Source organism: Amphiprion ocellaris, chromosome 8 (genome assembly GCF_022539595.1).
Source record: "Amphiprion ocellaris isolate individual 3 ecotype Okinawa chromosome 8, ASM2253959v1, whole genome shotgun sequence".
In the NCBI taxonomy this organism is placed as follows: Eukaryota; Metazoa; Chordata; class Actinopteri; family Pomacentridae; genus Amphiprion; species Amphiprion ocellaris.
Window position 1 is genome coordinate 21,654,261 of NC_072773.1, and position 19,763 is coordinate 21,674,023.

The 19,763-nt window shown below is 37.6% G+C and overlaps 1 protein-coding gene and 1 long non-coding RNA gene across 2 annotated transcripts; both read right to left on the minus strand.

Annotated features, from left to right (window-relative positions):
- Positions 1 to 3,799: 3,799 nt before the first annotated feature.
- LOC129349562 (uncharacterized) lies at positions 3,800 to 7,468 on the minus strand. The gene is made up of 2 exons (XR_008602616.1): positions 5,532 to 7,468; positions 3,800 to 4,302 (listed from the first exon to the last, which is right to left on the minus strand). It is a non-coding gene; the product is annotated as an uncharacterized LOC129349562 (long non-coding RNA).
- A 654-nt stretch (positions 7,469 to 8,122) lies between these two features.
- On the minus strand, positions 8,123 to 19,713 carry mfsd2al2 (major facilitator superfamily domain containing 2a-like 2). The gene is made up of 14 exons (XM_035956343.2): positions 17,904 to 19,713; positions 16,316 to 16,435; positions 16,116 to 16,240; positions 15,877 to 16,009; positions 14,941 to 15,019; positions 14,699 to 14,853; positions 13,617 to 13,707; positions 12,235 to 12,356; positions 11,967 to 12,050; positions 11,763 to 11,846; positions 11,553 to 11,665; positions 11,177 to 11,320; positions 10,917 to 11,087; positions 8,123 to 8,756 (listed from the first exon to the last, which is right to left on the minus strand). Exons 1-14 carry the CDS (start codon positions 18,003 to 18,005, stop codon positions 8,372 to 8,374), a joined length of 1,908 nt encoding a protein of 635 aa, XP_035812236.2. The 5' UTR covers positions 18,006 to 19,713; the 3' UTR covers positions 8,123 to 8,371.
- Positions 19,714 to 19,763: the final 50 nt, after the last annotated feature.

Below are 19,763 nucleotides of genomic sequence, written 5' to 3' on the forward strand. Positions count from 1 at the left end.
TGACTAACTCATGATTGTGACAACAGAAGTATTTTCATTGTGATTTAAGGGTTTATTTCAGTTTGGGGGTTAAAATCTTGACAGAAAAGAAATTTTGTCTGTTTATTATTATTTAATTGTATTTAATGTTAACTATGTTAAACAGACAAAATATTGAATGAGATAATTCAACAAGATACAATACATGTCATTATGAAATTAAACAAAATTTTTAAAATACAAATATTAAAAATTACAGATAAAATGTTTTCCATAATTAAACTTTTAAAAAATACAATTAAACAAGAAGAATGTTAAACATTTTTTAAAAATGCAAAACATTTAATTACATTATTAAACCTTTAAAAAGACAAAACATTTAATTAAAAAATTAAATGTTTAATTAGAAAATTACATCTTAAAGACAATAAAACCTCAAATAGGAATTAAACAGAAAATACAATGAAGCATTTAAAAAGAAAATTAAACATTAAAAGGTGGTAAAACATCTAAAAAGAAAAACTTTAAAGATTTAATCGAAACATAAAATACTGGGAAAGGAAAAAAAATCAAACAAGCCGATAACACATTTGAAAAAATAAACATTAAAAAGACAAAACATTTGGAAATCAAATCAGACATTAGAAAATAATAAAAGGTGAGAAAAGAGCAAAACTAAACGTTTAAGAAGAATCAAACTAAAAACAAAACATTTGAAAAGACACCAGTTAGACTTTAGAAGATCAAATTAAACAGAAGAGACAATAAAACGATCAAAAAGAGCAAAAACAGATGAAAGTCAAAGCGTTTTCTAGTCTGAAATGAAAACATCAAGTTGTTTCTTCAAACATTTCCTCTTTCTATGTTCTTGGTTTGATTGTGGACAGATTTACTAAGAACTCATTTCAGAAAACTGCTTTCCAGATAAAGTCTACTAGTAGTTGAAGGCATCGATCAAACTAATGTTACCTTCTGATCTCCACAAACTTTACTATTCAGTGAAGAGAATCAAAGTTTGTTAAGGATTTCTAAAAAACCCACAGGTGAAGGTCTGAGAAGAACTCAGATGGATGGTCTAAATGTGAAATCAAGACTCATGGTCACAAGTTTTAAGGCTTCTGTTAACCAGAAAGTTCAAACTAACAGAGAAGTACTGAGAAACTTTTAAAATTTCAGTCCTCAGGCTGTCTGAAGGTTCAAACTAACAGAGAAGTACTCAGGAACTTAGAAGATATCAGTCCTTGGACTGTCTGAAAGTTCAATCTAACAGAGAACTACTGTGGGACTTAGAAAATTTCAGCCCTCAGACTGTGTGAAAGCTCAGGTCCTGAGGACTCGGGAGGTCTGGAGGCTTGGAAAGTCTTGGAACTGAGGGTTCCACCCTCCAGCACAAAGGCTGAAGTCCAACCTCCTGAGAAAAACGGTCGAGTCGAGACTCAAGTTAAAAAAAAAACTCGAAAACGACAAAAAATAGATGATAAATGCGCAAAAAAAAGAAGAATTAGTATCTGAGCGAATAGCTCAGGGGATAAGAAGACAGACTACCAAGTGGAAGGTCGCAGGTTCAAGACCCGCCACGGGCAGTTTTCTTTCTTTGTCTTTGTCAGGATTTTGATAAAAATTTAAGAAGTGTCTGGTCTTGAACCAGCGACCTGCAGCTCCATAGGCAAATCCTTAACTCACTGAGCTACAGATCAGATAAAAAGAAATAAATTCGTCTTCCCTTTGACATCGTAGTTGGTGAAGTGACCACACGGGTGGAGCCAAGGCGGAGTCTGGGTGGAGTCAGGGCGGAGAGTAGGTGGGGAGGTGGGTGGCGGCCTCCCCCCTCTACTCCCCCACCTCCCCACACCACCCACCACACCTTCCCCCGCCCGACGAGTTCTTCGAGTCTCCACGAGTTCTTCGAGTCTCCACAGGTTTTCCCGAGTTTCTGGAGTTTCCACGAGGTCGGAGGCAGAACAAGTTGTCATGAAGAGGTGTTGAAGTCGGCCAGGATGGACTGCGTTTTTTCAGCGACTAGAAGGAAGACGACTAGAAGAGCAGGTCTTTAACCACCATCCATAAAATCCATGGAGTCGACTCCAGAGAAATGAAAGAAGGTCAACTTTTATCAACCTCCATCTAGATGTTCAACTTGATATCTTTACTTTGACATTTTCAGCACCACAAACCTTTAGTATCACACTTTATTATCATTTACTAGGACTTTAATGAAATCCACCAGCACATTTAGTTTTTGTTGACAAACTTTATTCTTGTTGTCGTGGGACTGCAGTATTTAAAACTGTTCCTTCTATTTGACCTCATGTTTATTAGTTTTAGTGGAGAAAGTTATTTTAGTTGTTGATTAGTCTCTTAAAAACCAAGTAATAAATTGGATTAGTCAAGAAGTTTAAATTTCTTACTTTGTCATATTTTAAATATGACAAAAAATATAAAAATGAAGTGTCGACACAATTTGACCTGTATTTGGTGTTATATGAATAAAATTGAATTCAAATTGTATGTATCTTGTAATGTTGGAGTAATTCAGCCATATATGTTGGAAAACACATTTTCTTTGTCCATTAATCTGTTGATTGTTTTCTCCAGTAATTCATTTCTTGTTTTGGTTTATAAAATGTCAAACCCAAATATATTCAGTTTACTGTCATAAAAACCAAAAAGATTTACATTCATGATGCAGGAATCAGGCAGTTTTTCACTTTTCATCTTAGTTTAGTCAGAAAGATAGTTGATAATGTGTGAATTGTTGTAGCTTGTGAGCCGTAGAAGGTTTTCATCTTTGGGGCCGAGTGTCAAAAAACATTTAGAAACCAACATCAACAAGACACTCAAAGATTTGAACATCATTTGCATGACAATGTCTAATTAAAGGACATTTATTTCCAACGTAAATGTGTGATATTCATCCTCTGGAGCTTTCTCTTCACATTGTCTTCCACCTGGACTGGTTTGGTCATGAGCATGTGCAACAAACATTTGAAAAACTGCACTTTAACATCAATGAATGACACTGAAGTTTAATCTCTACATAAATGAGACTGAGTCTGAATGTGCTGCTCTGTCATTAACTCCTAAGTTTAGGGAAAGTTCAAACAAATGAGGACAGTTCAGATAAGACTTGAGAATGAGCTTATTTTGAACAAACATCTCAGACTTTCTGAGCTTCAGCACCTACAGCAAGATATTTTAACAACAAGCAACTCAAGAGATCCAGAAGTTGGAGAGAGTTAGCTTTAGCTGAGCCAAAGAACATGTGGGACGCTAACCTAGCAAACATTTCAGACTTTTCTCTGTGAATTCAGTGAAATAATTTACTATTTAATGACAGCTACACATCTTAACTAAGTCTCATGAAAGCAGACTCTAATTCAGTGTCATCCATCCATATTAAAGTGCAGTTACCCAAAATGTTTGTTGCATGAGCTCCAACAAAACCTGTCCAGGTAGAAGGCCACTTTGACAAACAGGAAGTGGAAGATTCCAAGCAGATTTATAGAAGGGGGAACCGGACTGTACTAAGTGTGGTCGAGTATAAAGGGGTGTTTTGTGGGTTTTTAAGGCTGATAATGATTATTAGTGAGACATTTGGAGTATATTCATTTGGATATTCATTTGCAGTAAATGAAAGTATTTAAAATCTTAGAGTTAAACTTACAAGAACACAAACTTTAACAGAAAACTTTGTTGATACGTTTTTGTTTTGTTTACAGATGTTAAGTTAAAGGAGTTTTATTTGTGACGTATAACCAATCAAATCACTTCAGAAGACAGAGCGACCACAGGTAGATAAAGGTTCAGAGCCAAAGTAGGGCCATTTTAAAATGTATTCATTACCGTAAATCAGTAAAAAATAAACTACTGATAATCAGTAAATCAGTCAGCCCACAATTACTACAATTCTACAATGTATGTCTCTTTGCTTTGACTTGTTATTTGTACAATATACGATGTATATGATGGCGTTTTTTCATACCAAAGGCTATACTATGATGTTTTCTAAGAGACATACGATGCTACTCTGTTTGTTCTGGCCCTGGACCGCTGCACTCCTCCTCTGTTGTTTTCTGGATTGTACTCAGCTGCATGCCTTCGTCCACCCGGCCTCCGTTGACTCGTCCCGCCTGCCGTCTCTGGAGCTGAAGCTGGATTGGAACAGACCAAAGTACAGTCCAATCACGATGCCAGCTGCCTCTCAAAAGGCTCCTTCATCTGGCAGGTGGCGGCACTTCTTCTGAGGGGAAGCTGAGCTGGCCTGGCAGAACTTTGGAGATGTGTTCCAGTGGTTGGTGGATGTGTGGGGAGATAGAGAGAGACCTTTGAATTGTTCAGAAAGGAAAACAGGTAACCCATTGGTAGTTTTAGTTTAGGGTGCTACTGCAGTGTGTTTTTGGGCTTGAAGAGGTGAACAGGAAGAGGTTTTTTTTCGTATTGATTATCTTTTACTTTGTTCCTGGTTGGAATGCCCATCAATGTCAACATGAAGTTCACTTTTAGTTCTGTTTATTTATTTTTATTTTACAAACACCCATTTGCTTTTAACCCCCTCACATGTTGTGTTGTTGTAAACTTACTCTTTCAAATAAATACTCATCTAACCCTCTGGAAACCAGCGTTTGGACTGTTTTGGTGTTGCTCCTCACCTACTTCAGACAGCCGGGACAAAACAACGTTTTGTGGACCAAAGTCTATAGGATGACGTTTTTAGAGCGACATGCTATACTATGACGTTTCAAGAGCAACATGCTATACTATGATGTTTTTTGGGCGACATGCTATATTATGAAGTTTTTAGAGCGACATGCTAAACTATGACATTTTTGGAGCGTAATGCTGTACTATGACGTTTTTAGAGCAACATGCTATGACGTTTTTAGAGCAACATGCTATACAATGACATCTTTTGAGCAACATGCTATACTATGATGTTTTTTGGGCGACATGCTATATTATGAAGTTTTTAGAGCGACATGCTATACTATGATGTTTTTAGAGCGACATGCTGTACTATGACGTTTTTAGAGCGACATGCTATACTATGACGTTTCTTGGGCGACACTCTATACTATAGGCTTTTTAAATTAACATATTACTATGACTTTTTTTGTTTTAGTTTTTTTTGTTTTTTAGCAACATATAAGAATTTGAACAGTTTTAAAAATTACTATACTTTTACTTGTGCAATGAAATATTATTCTATGGCATTTTTTAGACGACATATACTCTGATGTTTACTTGAAAAACATATACTGCACTATGACTTTTTTCAACCACATATCATACATGACAATTTCATTTTGCACTTTTTGAACCACATAATAATCAGTTGGGTTTTTTTGCCGACATGCTATTCTATGAACTACAGACCATACTATGTTATTCTTGAAAAGTATACTGTAGTTTGACATTTTCTGAACTACATCCTATGCTATGGCATTATACACAGAGTGCTTTGGTTACATGTTGATTTAAAATCTAGATTTTTTTCTGTTTTGTTTTTTGACAGGATTACCACAGACCTGACCGTGAACACCGTCGACACCCACCTGAGGGAGACACTGCCTAAGATCTCAAGGCTGCTTGGTTTATGGTCTTTCTGGTCCTGCTCCAGAACGCCTTCATCAACTACATCTTCTTTTGAAGAGGCCCTCAGATGCTGCAATCTCTGACTTTAAGGAGGAATTGCTACTTTCACTCTGTAACGAGACGGTGGTTATTTTAAAGACCCAGCTCCTGGTGGCTTTGAGTGAAAGTTTAACACCCATCAAAACAGAACTACAGACAGTTAAATCTGAGCTGTCGGTCAGTATTTCAAACATCAAGTCTGACCCGGCTGCCCTAAAGCACGCTGTGGGTGAAACGGAAACTTCACTCTCCACATCACCGACGACATCGTCACACTCCAAAGCAGAGCACCTATCTGCTGAACTTTTAAAAGTGGACTATAAATGTGAAGAATGTGAGCAGCAGCAGACTGTGAGCAGCAGGACAGATGTGATCAGAAAGAAGTCATTTTCTTTTTTCTTTTCTTTCTGGCTGACTTGATGCTGTCAGATGCAGATGTTGGAGCTGATTCTGATCTTTCAGGATAAAAAGCTGCTTTTCCTTCACAGACTTTTCAGGAAATTATTCTCTCAGGTTTTCTCTGCTATTTATATTTTTATTATCTGTGATTATTTCATTATTTCTTTATTGTAAAAATAAAGTTTGAGGCATAAAGACTCATTTAGTTATTTTAATCCTGAAATCTTTGACGTAGCAGAACTAAACTTCCATTTTCCTTCTTGTACTTCTGATACTAGAACTAAACGTATCTTCAACATGGATCATCTGCTTTTAATGAATCAGCAGCAACATCATAAAAACAAATGAGACAATTTTCAACAAATTAATGAAACTGATGTCATTTAAAACTATCAGTCTGTTTTAGTGTCAAATTAAAGCTGATTACTGACAACTAGAACATTAACGTTACTGTTTTGATCACATTTAAGTTTCCTGAACGTTACATTAATGTCAACCAGCCACAGTTTTATGAACTTAATGAACCACATTACAGCAACACAACACACTTCAGCTGTTTATATGAAACTCAACACATTAGCTTGATGGTACATTAGCTTTAATCAGGCTACGACTAGCAGCTAGCTCGGTTAGCATCGCTAACATTAAAGCTAATATTTACTATGCTAACTTTCTTCTCTGGTCAACACACACTGAAACAAACTCCATCAACATCTGGAGTGCATGGCACACGTTACATCTGACACTAAAGCTGCATATAAAGTGCATTAAAAGCGGCACCGATACGAAAATAAACATTTACTTACCGAACTATTAGAGTCCTTTCAGTGTATGCTGGTAGAATCAGCCGAAGGTAGAAAACTGGTTAAAACAAGCCAACGGGCAGGAAAACTGTCTGTGGAAAATGTTGTGCTTCTCCACCGATAAATAAACCAACAGTTATTATATCAGAATTAATCCAAACGAGGAGAACAGAGTCTCTGTTTCCGCCTCCATAGGACCTGTCAATCACTCCAGACCGGACTGTCAATCAAGGAGTCCCGCCCCCTGGCTTCGCAAAACTTTAACGCTCTATAAAAAAATCAATATTGATTTATTTTAAGATGGGCCACCTGATCTCTCATTTTGACCATGAAAACTAACGAAAAAAAATTATATACAGTCTATGCACCATACTCAGTTTGGCTGCACACTTGCTGATGACCACTTCCGGTCTCAGAAAATGAAAAAACGGACCTTTTTTCGTTTCTGTCTCTTACTGATTTTACTTTCTTGTTATTCTAAATATAAATCGAAAATCAAAGCATTTTAAATAAAAATCTTATATCCCTTTTTGATCATGAAAAGGCAAAACGCCTTGTATTTCAATTTTAATTTTTGTATTTTAAAACGAAAATCAAATAACCACTCATTTTTTTGTTTTTCAATACCCGTTTCAGAACGGAAAATCCACCAATTACCAGATCTGTAAACGGACCATCTATATATATATATATATATATATATATATGTATATATGTATATATATGTATATATGTATATATATGTATATATGTATATATATGTATATATGTATATATATGTATATATATATATGTATATATATATATGTATATATATATGTATATATATATATGTATATATATATATATGTATATATATATATATATATATATATATATATATATATATATATATATATATATATATATATATATATATAAAATGAAAAAAATTATTAGACCACCCTTGTTTCATTTTAATGCCTGGTACAACTAAAGGTACATTTGTTAAAACAAATATAATGATAACAACAAAAATAGCTCACACAACTTTAATTTAGGAGCTGATATCTAGTCATTTTCCATGGTTTTCTTGATAACCAAAATCACTTCAGTTCTTACATCAATAGCTATGGCATTGTAGTGCCAAAAACAGTGCTTTTAGACACTCCATGTTTTCTTGTCTGTCTGTTTTAGTCACATGATACACACAGGAGTTAGTACTTGATTGCATAACTGTTGTTTTTGAGAACAAGGGTGATCTAATAATTTTTTCCATGACTGTATATATAAATGTAAAGATGACAAGCCGTGGTGCTGCAGGCAGATAATTCAATTTCAATTCAATTCAATTTTATTTATATCGCGCCAATTACAGTCAAATTGTCTCAAGACACTTTACAGAACCCATATGTTCTGCAAATATTTCTTGGCAGGGACTTCTGGAGTCTGGACTGGTCAAATACGCAGCGCTAACTGACGGCTGGCTGTGCCTTCATATTTACTGTACAGACATGAGAGTGGTATCAGTTTTCTGATCAGTCTCTCAGCAACAGTGACCTGAAACATCAGGTGTCTCTCTATACCCACGACACTTTGGATCTCACATGTGACGCACTAGAGCCAGAATTATTCGCAGGAACATTTCTGTCCAGTTTAGCTTCTCCTGTGTGTCGGTGAGGCCCGTGTTTATAGTACTGACGATTTACATTTGACTGGACGTGTGATTTAATCTGGCTGCTTTTTTCAGAACGGCTGTTTGATTCATTTGAACCCCTGGATGACTTGACTGAGCATTTTGTTTTGTGACTGTGGCAGTGTGGTGAGGACTCAGACTTGTGGTATGCGTTGGTGTTTGACTCATAATGAGACATTGATGTCACTCTGACATGAGGCTGCTCCAGGACGATTGGCTGCTCTCTGTTTTCTCTGGGGACAGATGATGATGATGACATAGCTTCTGGGCTAAATGAAGAAATAAAAATACAATTAAAAATGCTATTTTTTTCAGAATTTTGAAAGTGGTACATTATAATGAGTAAGCTGTGATGCAAGGTGCTTGTAAGAATATCAGTAGAGACATGCTAGTTGTACTGGGAATTTGAGCTATGCTATAAACAAATGCAACATAGAACCACAACATGGGAGGGATTCAACTCTAAGAATGTCAGGTATTGAAGTTATTAGCTTTGATGGTAGATGTGGGGATAATATGAAACACCTCAGAAAAGGAGAGGCATATTGGATCAATGCCATTAAAACCCAACGGTCACCTGGTTCTCAAAAAGGATTTAGACTTTTCCCCTTTGGGTTCATTACCTAGGCTTCAAATTTAGGTCATCATGTTTTTTTTGTTTGTTTGTTTGTTTGTTTTTGTCTCCTTGACTTGATTCCTAAAAACTTTCCCTTTTAAAAGCACCTTAAATATGCTCAACCTGATTTTCCTCAATAAAGATACCATTTATTGGGTCCGAGCACCAACAGTGCAAGGAACCTCTTGGAACGCAAGGAATTATTATTTATTATTGTTATTGCTTGAGTGCATCTGTATTTGTGGTTGTGCCTTAGCAAATTTTGATTTAAACATTTGGTTTCTATTGTCAGTTTTATCCTCCTCTGTCTGCACCATCCTCAGCTAGGAAAGTTTTTTTTGCTTCTTTGTTTGTTTACCAGCAAGTGAGAGGGCCTTGTTTTGTTTTGTTTTAATTTCTTGTGCTGTATAGGTTGTGTGATGCTCCTAGAGGCCAGAGAGAGAGAATAATTGAGGTATTCAGTGTTAAACACCTGATGATAGCACCCTCTGTCTGTCTGTTTGGATCTTCACAAAGTATTTCTTCACGTCTCCAGCTCACTGAAATAAAAGCCTTTTACTTTTCCAACCCATGTAGAGTGCTTAGACTTTGATTTTGTTTTCTTGCCATTTATTTGATTTAAATTATTCTACCCTCCTTAATCTCCAGATACACACCAAATTCTTGCATATATTCATTTCAAAAAACTTTTTTGACTGTCTCTTACTGTTCTGCAGCAAATACATATTATTTCCTCCCTGGAAGTTAAGTTGACTGCTCAGTCTGTTAAAGTTCTTAGAAAATATGTTGTTTTTTTTTGTTCCTTTCTGTGTTGAGAGGTCAGCAAACTAACTGTGGAAGTACAGCTGAAAATAAATATCATATAAAGACTGGAAGTAGTTGGAAATGACCCTATCTAGTTTACAAGTTCTAACAAATTAAAACTCACCAAATGACATGCTGTATCATGTGCATGAATTAAACAAATTAGATATGATAAATATATAAAAATAAGATATCTCTAAACCTCAGCGGTGCTGAGCCTGCCTGCTTTCTATTTCTCTTCATTATGCTAAGCTAAGCTAAGCTAGGCTAGCTTGTTCTTAATGGTAGCTTCACATCTGCTGCTTTACATGAGATTGGTATTAATCTTCTGAAGTCTTTTTGCATGAAAGTAACTGTGCATATTTACCAAAATGTGAATTCATTTCCCCCATGGCTGCTTTTAGTGCACCAGTAATGCTACCAAATTCAAACAGAACAATAATACTAACAATAATTCAAATTGCTAACTCAACTAGTTAAGGCTAATATTTGACATGTAAATCTGTGACTGTGAACTTAAACCAGCTATAATAGAGTTTTTTTGGCCACTTGGTGGAAGCTAACTTGCTACCAAACCTATTCACATACCCTCTTTAGCGCTGTTTTTGGTCTCTACCAACCCCTGAGGGAAATGTTTAACTCTTTAGCAGCTAAATGCTTCACTACTCGCACAAAAAAATGCTGAGTCTCTTGGCTGTTAGGACTTTTGAGGGTTTTTGGGGGGGCTGCTATGGCTAAAAACATTGCCCTTAAAGCAGTGAAAGTGAGCTAAACCTGCAAATGTGTGGCTCTTAAAACTAAACAGCGTGCCAAAGCTTGCTTTAAAGCCAAATGGAGCTTCAAATTTGATTAAATGATCAATATGAGAAACCCTTTTTCAAATGTGTCATTGTCGTTTCACTTTGTAATTTGGTGCATTTTCTCAAAAACATATAGCTCCTTGAAAGATGACAAGTCTGAAGCCAGTGGTGGTGTGTTAAAAGGAAAAATCACCCAAAAAGCCTCTTACTGGAGTTGTTGTTCCTGGAGCTGCAAGCGCTGCCTCTCATTGATCGGGTAGGAGTGAAAAAACAGCATCCCTATCAGCAGAAGTGTGATGGGAACTGGCGAGAACAGCACAGTCAGAGCCACCACAACTCCGTCACCGTGGTTACACGCACCTGCTTTGTAGCCCACAAACCTGCCAAAGAGAAAACAGAAAATGTGACAGACCGACTGATGCACTCACTTAAGAAGCACGGGCAGCGAGTGGACGGAAGTGTGACTCACTGTAATGTCATGGTTGAGAGTCCAACAGACAGTCCACCTGCCAGCTTACTGCAGAATGCATAGCAGGAGAAAAACAGAGGCTCCACGTCTTTACAGGAGGGATGTTTCACGGCAAAGTCATCCACCACATCTGGGAGCATTGACCTATAGAAGATACAAGTACAAGCTGACCTATCACATGTCAAAACCACATGTCCATTTTAATGAAGGGTTCTGAGCAGTCAATAAAGCACGTAGTTTCTGAATAATCATCAGTGGCCAGGGTCAGGTGGATGAAAGATTCATGTGCAACACATTCACTTCTGAGACTGATTGGACCTGACAGTGGCCTTGGAAAGGACTTCAGACTCTGTATCCAAGGTGGTAATTGACTCACCAGGGCAGCAAGAATATAGTCGCCACGCTGAATCCCATCAAAATGCACATAGTGATGAAGAGTGGCAGGTTACTGGGAACACAGGCGACTACAATCACTGCTGGGATGAAGAGCTGAGAGACACATAAATGGGCCTCAAAGGTGAGAGGAGAATTCAAGCTGCGGAAAACTACTCTTTCCATGAAATTACATTAATTTCTGATTTCTTACAGATAGTCCAACGAAAACTGTGGCCTTTTTTCCAATTCTCAGGAGAACTATTTGCCACAGAGGAACTGCTATTGAAGCAGAAGCCTGTGGAGATGATGAAATGCAAAGTGTATCTAAAATGCTTCAGAAGCTACTGAAATGCTGCATTTATAAATGTCCCATGAGGCAGATAGTAATGGCTCTTTGCAGTTAGTTGCATATTACCAGTAAAACCAGCAGGAGGTGCTGGAACTGGGCTCCCAGGCCAGCAGCATGACTGCAAAACAGTGCAAAATTACCCAAAGACATCTGAGAGAGAGAAGAAAAAGTTAACATATATTAATAAATACATGCATGACTTTGAGAAGTACAAAAGCACCATTAAAAATAGAAAAATATAAGCAGATATGATTGGGATTCTTAGATAATGAATGCTTCATTAGAGCCAGTGTACAGCGGAATGCAACTTAACCACTCTGAGTTCAAACCGTACCTGAAAAGCGAGTGCACTGAACACAAAGCCGAGCACCAGCCGCTGGTAAGGAACGTGGCATACGAGCATCTTTAGCGAGGTCAGATAGGATAGTTGTACTTTGTCATCAGAGCAGAGAGGGGCTGTAAATTTGTAAATTAAACAGAAATTTAACAAGAAGGGAAAAGAGTGGAATATTTGAGATTTATTGTATTTGCATTAATATTAGGTTGAAACTCAGTGCAGCACAGATGAATAGACCTGTGACCACTGACACACAAGTTAGAAAACCTTCGATCATTAAAACCTGACTGACTACATCAGTGATTTCCAATCAGCCAAAACTACATAAACATGATCATGAAATGAGCCGTGAATACTAGAAGCCACTCAGTTTTGGATGCGTAGGCTGTGTCTGTCTGTATGTCTGCATCATGGCTCCACATGGAAGAGAATTGTAGAATGGAAAAATTACCAGAGGAACTGAAAAATGTGATGGTGAGACTTCACAAGGATGGGAAAGGATACAGAAAAATCACTAAACAACCAAAAATCAGTGGAAACAGTTGCAGTAGTTCAAAGGAGGTATAGAACGATCCATAGTACCACTAATCAGAGTCGCAGTGGCTGGCCTCCTAAAACAATAACACAGAAAGTGCACTACTTGCACAATTTAGCTCTTAAAAAGTGGCAAATTACTTGATCTGCACAGGAGCTATCAAGGGAAATCAGAATCTACGACAGCTCGGAGAGTGCGAAGGACATTGCGCAACATTCACCGTTATGGATACCATCCAGGAAAAAATAACATTTGCTGGCTCTTTAAGTTTTGCAACAGAACATGCATGAAAATGTGATGAATGCTGGAAGCACATTCTTTGGTGAGATGAGATCAAGATAAGTTTGTTTGGCTAAAATGGGGTCCAGCATGCTTGCTGTGAAACTGGCCAGGATTACCACAGTAAATGCATAGTGCTGACAGTGAAGCCCAGAGGTGGGAGTGCGATGATGTATGAGCGCAAAAACAGTTGAGGAGATGACATTTACACATGGCATCATGACTGCCAATAGAAATACCAAAACAGTGGCTGACAGGATGACACCCAGCCTGAAGCATCATATTAATGAAGGAATATTCCAGCGTGATAACAGTCCAAAGCACTTTGCCAAAATCACACAAGAAATGTCTAAAGAGGTACAAAATCAAAACTATGATCTCCCCAGAGAAAAGAGTGTAAAACTGCTCTCACTGGACCACCTATAAATAAAGGTTAAATAAATGAATTTGGGCTTAATTTACACTCACGTTACCAGATATTCTGATATTGCTGCTAAATAAATCACATCCTACATCTACTTCAACAACAACAAATTAATTATAGTGTCGTCTGTGAATGACTCACCCCGCTGCTCCTTCACTCCCAGGAAGAGAACCAGACTGCAGAGGAAAAACAAAGCACCCATGACCAGAGCAGAGGTCAGGAAAGCCTTTTCCTGGAGGCGAAATGCACAATGAAACCGTCACTGATAAATAAAGCACATAAAGCTCTACAAGCTGCTCGCTCAAAGGCATAAATAAACCTTTTCTGGTTAAAATGTATGATTTGCATCAGCTTATTCCACTTTAAAGCTTGGTTGCGTAGCATTATTATTAACTTTAGCATGATTATTGGCTTCACTTCAATACAAACCTGAAAGAATCTCTTTCCTGGCAAGGCTGAACATATATCAGACAACTGATAAAATGCTTTTCATGCAAATATATGAAAAGGGAGTTAGAGATGACTAGTTTCCAAGCATAAAAACCTACCAGTTGCTGTTTTGTACAGATAAAATAAAAAATAATGTGGTAATTTGCCAGCTTTAATAATGCTGGAAGGCAGTATGTGCAGTTTTCTGGCTTGGTTAAGCAAACCAACTCCTGGAATGTTTTACTTCTTTGCTAAGGAGGTGATTTCCTAAAATGTCAAAATTCACTATAAGGCTAGGATTTTACCGAGTTTAAATTAGCTGTAATGATTTGTTTTTGCAAATAGACTAAACTGCATTGAAATAAATAAGAGGGCATTACAAACCACAAAACTAAAATCTAATAATTTAGGTTATGAGGATTTCTTTTTGCATCCAAATGGGAGTCAGGTCTCCACAGTGCGGCTGAACAAACAGGTTTAAGTTGCCACAACATGAGTGATACAAGCACAAACACACACACACACACACACACACACACACACACACACACACACACACACACACACACACACACACACACACACACACACACACACACACACACACACACACACACACACACACACAGGCGAACACAACAATGTCAAGCTAAGAACAGTAAATTACAGGGTAACATCATATCCCTGGGATCGTGTGAACACAATGCCAAAGCAGTGACTGCTGCTCGGCTGCTGCAGAAACATGATCTCAGTCACAGTGACCATTTCTATCTAAGCTGCATGTCTGTATGGACCGTCTGCTGAAGTGAGGTGGTTTGAGGTGCAGATGTGCTCCGAGGTGTTCCGTCCAGCTGCTGACAGGCCTCCTGCTTCTCTGAGTTGTACACGGACACAACTCGTCCCTGAATTACTGAAGCCAGGAGCATCGCCGCCGCCTCCACGCTCATTCCTGGACGAAGCAGGACAGAAACGCAGAGTTTTGTGCGTTTTTGTCTGGAATGCTGGCTGTGATAGATGTGAGTGTGTTGTGTCTTACTGTAGGCGGTGGCAGAGTCCCTGTCTCTCTGATCTCCCCCCAGGAACATGTTGAGAGAGAGGTAAGGGACGTTGTAGCACTGTTCACAGACGACAGGAGGAAAACATGACTCCGACTGACAGCACATGAGCGGTGTGAAACTCAGTAGCCATGGCGACGCCGCTCGGAGCAAAATGGCAGCACGAACAGTGGCATGAGAATAGTATGAAATTCAGTCACCATGGCAACATGAGAACGATGAAGAGACAAGGTTTGGAGAGGAGATCGAAGCACAAAATGATGGAGAGATGACAAAAAATGTTGGATTAATGACTTAAAATCCTGAATAAACACTTACAAACACTTCGGCATAATCAGAAAAGGTCAAATATGAAAGGTAGATGTGCTTGTTTTGTTGTTATTTTTTTCTACCATGACATTTTTAGATTGTTAATAAAGTTGCAATAAACTGAAAGCTGCATTTTACTGTAGTTGCTTTAGAAAGCTATTTTAGTCCAGCGGTTTCCAACTTTGGGCCTCTCCTGAGAAGCTTTGAGATAGTTATTGGGAAAGATGAGAAGAAAAAAAACTGAAATCTGGGCTTTCTTTAAAAGAAGTTTTACTTTTTTAATCAACGAATTATGATCATCTACAGGAAAATCATTTTTTGGTTAAATTTGTGGCAATATAAATAACTGTTACAAATGGCCCCAAATGGACACAATTTTTTTTTTTGTAAAGGGATTTTATTGTCATTTGTGAGCTTATTGTGTGTTTTTATGTGAATTCTTGGTTGTCAAACAGGAAAAAGCGACAATATTTCCCTCTGGAGTGAAGAATAAAGCAACTTAAAATGAAAAGTAAAATACTTCAGTAAATGCACATACTAACTGTCCATCATTCGGTACCAGATGGAGGAAATAAGCAAGAAAAGCTTGTAAACTTACACAGACTTACACTCATGAGGGTCTCGAACATGCAGGTGGCTGCCAGGAACCACAGCACTCTGCCAGCCTCAGACATGGAGCCTCGTGGCACAAACCAGAGCAGCAGATAGGACAGGACACCAAACGGAGTGGAAATAACCAGCCTGGGAGATAAACAGTGACAGCTCTGCTGAATGCTGTGCCGCAGGATGAATTTGTGGCCAAATTGAAGATGCAGTGTGAGTTCAGCATGTGGCTCCACCAACCAACCATGGAGTGAGTTTGCCGATGGGCGTCCAGTTACTGCGGCTCACCAGATATCCCAGCAGAGGGTCAGTCACAGCATCCCAGGCCCGGCTCACAAATAAAATCATGGAAACATAGAAAGCCTCCATCTGTGGGAGATCACAAGCTGGCAGAATTTAGATTGAAATTAAAGGCAGCAGTGAAAGGAGTTTTTAAAGTTTTACCTGCACGACGTCCAGGAGGAAAATCTGCAGGGAGATTCCTATAGCTACTGAGGTAACCTGATATGGGATCCCACCTGCAGCATAACACAACTTCCTGGTCAGAGGAATCCCCCCAGACCTCTGTGGAGATCAGAAAAGGAGGAGAATATTTCTGATGAATGTGGCTTCCATTGAAACATCAGCTCAAATATTAGACAGTTTGTCTTTTCTTTATTGATTTGATCCATGTAATCTTCCAACTGTGCTTGAAATAATTTCACTTTAGTTTTCACATTAAAAGCACATAGAGCAGAGAAAGCTGTTGACTCAGTATCAGTATGAAGCCAATTCATGCTCTTAAATACATTTCTGCTGGATCATCTTTGATGTGGTTGCAGTTTTAAAGCATAAAATATAGATTCATCAATAAAAATATTTGTAAAATTTCAGATTGACATATCAAATACTATTACCATTAGCCCACTTTTAGGGTTAGGGTTAGGGTTGAAATTAAAGGCTATGTTTGAATGACAGTATTTCAAAAGATTTCATTGCTATTTCTCATCATGTCATTGATTCAGAATCTGCAATATTGAACAATTATATCAAACATATCTGATCATGGGTGCAATGAAATAAGACAAAAATTGAAATCATCATTGCAGGTCTCATGTTTGATGACACATTAATGAAAAAAAAATTAATTTGATAAGAAGTCAACTGGTGACATAGCTGCATGTCATAATAATACAAAACAAAACATACAGAATACTTTCTAATTTGAAATACTTGATCACAAAAATGAAACGAAAGTTATTTTCGTAGAACTTTCCTAAATAACTGAGCAGGTATGACAAGTTGTACTACAAAATTCAAAACATTTGATAGTAATCCAAGTAGAGGAGAGTGCAGAAGTTTTAGAATGGTTCTCACAATTTAACTAAGTAAACATATTATTTAAAAAAGTATGGGTATATTTTTCGTTTTTGGATACCACTTTGTAGGCATAAACCTGGGTTTGAATGAAACCTGTCACATAGTTTTGTATAATTTTAGGGGGGAATTTGGGGGGAAAAGTTTCAAGCAAGGTTGAGCAGGAGATCCCTGATCATTTAGGACTGAATAACTCATGTAAAAAGACACTGCAAGGCAATTCATCCAAAACATACATGTAAAAAAATTAAGTGGGTGAAGCAGCTGCTTGTGGTGATCTTAGAATATAAACTGAGAAAATCCAACTTCTGCAATTACCAATAGTAATTTTATCTCAAAGAATTTTACAATATGTAATAGTTGCTCAAAGTCTATAAATAACGTAAATGACAGGAAAGAGACAGTAATCTGCATATTTTCCTAATATTCCCGACACGACTGTTTAAAGAGGTGGCTGATTCTTATTTTCTGTCTTAAGTAAAGAGTTTTTTTGTGGCATATTACATCAAATCAGTTCTAAAACTGTTGCTGTGACGGATGAATCTTATAATAAAATTCCATAAAGTTGTTCTTAAAACTGCAGAAAAGCACATAAATAATCGTTTTAGCTGAGAAATTACAAATGACTCCTACAAAACATTTAGAATGTGAATGCAGAATTAGAAATGTTTCTTACCCTCTGCTGACCTTCGCTGCATGAGTTCCTGTCTGCAGGCTGCTTTATTAGCTGATTGTTCAACCTCTGGAGCTGGTTTGTAAAGTTCTTAAGACAACTCATCTCTAATGTGAGGAAGAAGAACGCCACATGTGCACCGCTGTGTGGGTCTGACTACAATAGCTCTGCACGAACACACAGTTTTACTTAAGTCCCACCTGTCTGGAATCTGGTTGAACAACTCTTTTGTATTTAAAACGGAGGTTTTCTTATTGAGCACAACAACAAAGCTATTGACTTATAAAAGAACTGTGCTTCATTTACACAATAAATACTCAGGATTTGAATTTAAAACTAAAGGGCTCAGTATTTCCACAGACTCTTGTCTCAGTAACAGTTTCTCTATGGCAGGTAACTCTTCAGAAACCCAAGAAAATAGGACAGAGTTTTCACCAAACAGAACACAGTGTTCCAGTACAGGCTGCTCTGACCTCTTGTGGAACATCAGTGAAATTTTCCTCCATCAGAAGAAGCCTGTTGATCCTGTTCCTCCTCATGAGCACACTGTTCTCTACAGAACAATATTTGCAGAATGAGCAACAGTTTTAAAGTAATGTCACACAATTAAATTTACTTATAGTTACAAAAAAACACATTAAATAGTGCAACCTTATGCCCTGATTCCTCTGACTGCAGCCTGTTGACCAAGCAATCAATGCACAGTAGAAAAGAAGTACACTGTTGGTTATTTTTGACGAGCCAACATTTGATCCTCTTTGAAACAGTTTTTACTAATAAATGCGATGTACTCCAAGAAATAACACATCTCAGTTTCATAATTCTTACACATCCTACATTTATCACACCTTCAGATCCAAATTAGGATCAGATGTTCCAGGTTAGGTGCCAGTGATTGCAGCCTATTTAGGGAGTGACAGGTGGAAAATGTCTTATTTAGGTGTAGTTTTTGCTGCTGAATATCAATATGCCAAGATCTAAAGAGCTCTCTAAGGCCTTCAGAGGAAATATTGTGTATGTCTGAGTCTGGCACTGGATAGAAATTATCTACACGATGTTTAGATTTTAAATTATCATAAGTTTGTCCAACACTTGGTTTAAGCTTCCAACGAATCCAGGCCAAGAGCAAAGCGCTTAATGCAAAAAAAAATAAAAAATTTTAATAAAATCTCCATGACAATATCATCCCAGGATCTGCAGGTAACTCTTACAGCTGTTGGTGTCACAGTGTCCAGCAGAAGGAGTTTGTGCAAATTAGACCTGCATGGGAAATGTGCCATTAGAAAACCTTTTGTTTTAAAACTACACTTTGCCAACACACTTGAAGGTAAAAACAGGGAGTTTAGGAATAATGTGTTCTGGACATAAATCAAAGACAGACCCATCTGGCCACAGTAACAACAGACGTTTGGTGCAGATCAAAAACAGCTTTTCAGGAGAGAAACTTCATACCAACTGTGAAACACGGTGGTGGAAATATTGTAGTTTTGGGTTGATTGAATGTCTTGGAGACTAAAGAGCTCACAGTCATTGATTAAACAATGAATTCTGAATCATAGCGAGGAATTCTTGAAGGTAATGAGATCTGTCTGAAAGTCCTTTTAACATGATGATGATTCTAAACACACTGGCAAATCCACCAAAGACCCACCAGATTTACATCCCTCTGAAATATTTTGGGGATTTAAAACTGGCCGTACAGGCAAGAAACCCCTCAAATATCTTGAAATTTTCAGTCACTCTTCCTGGAAAAGTTCCTTCCATTGCACGGCCAGTTGTTTTTTTCTTGTGAAAAACAACAACATCCCCCCCATCAATACCTCTATTGATATTTTGTTGAATAAATTACTTCAAGAGCTGTTT

Excerpts from the sequence above, each read along its gene's own strand:
- mfsd2al2 (XM_035956343.2), bottom strand. The coding sequence starts at position 18,005 with ATGAGTTGTCTTAAGAACTTTACAAACCAGCTCCAGAGGTTGAACAAT. Across the intron at positions 16,436-17,903 it reads GCAGCGAAGGTCAGCAGAGG|AGGTCTGGGGGGATTCCTCT; the intron begins GTAAGAAACATT and ends TGATCTCCACAG. Across the intron at positions 12,357-13,616 it reads GGGAGTGAAGGAGCAGCGGG|CCCCTCTCTGCTCTGATGAC; the intron begins GTGAGTCATTCA and ends ACAAATTTACAG.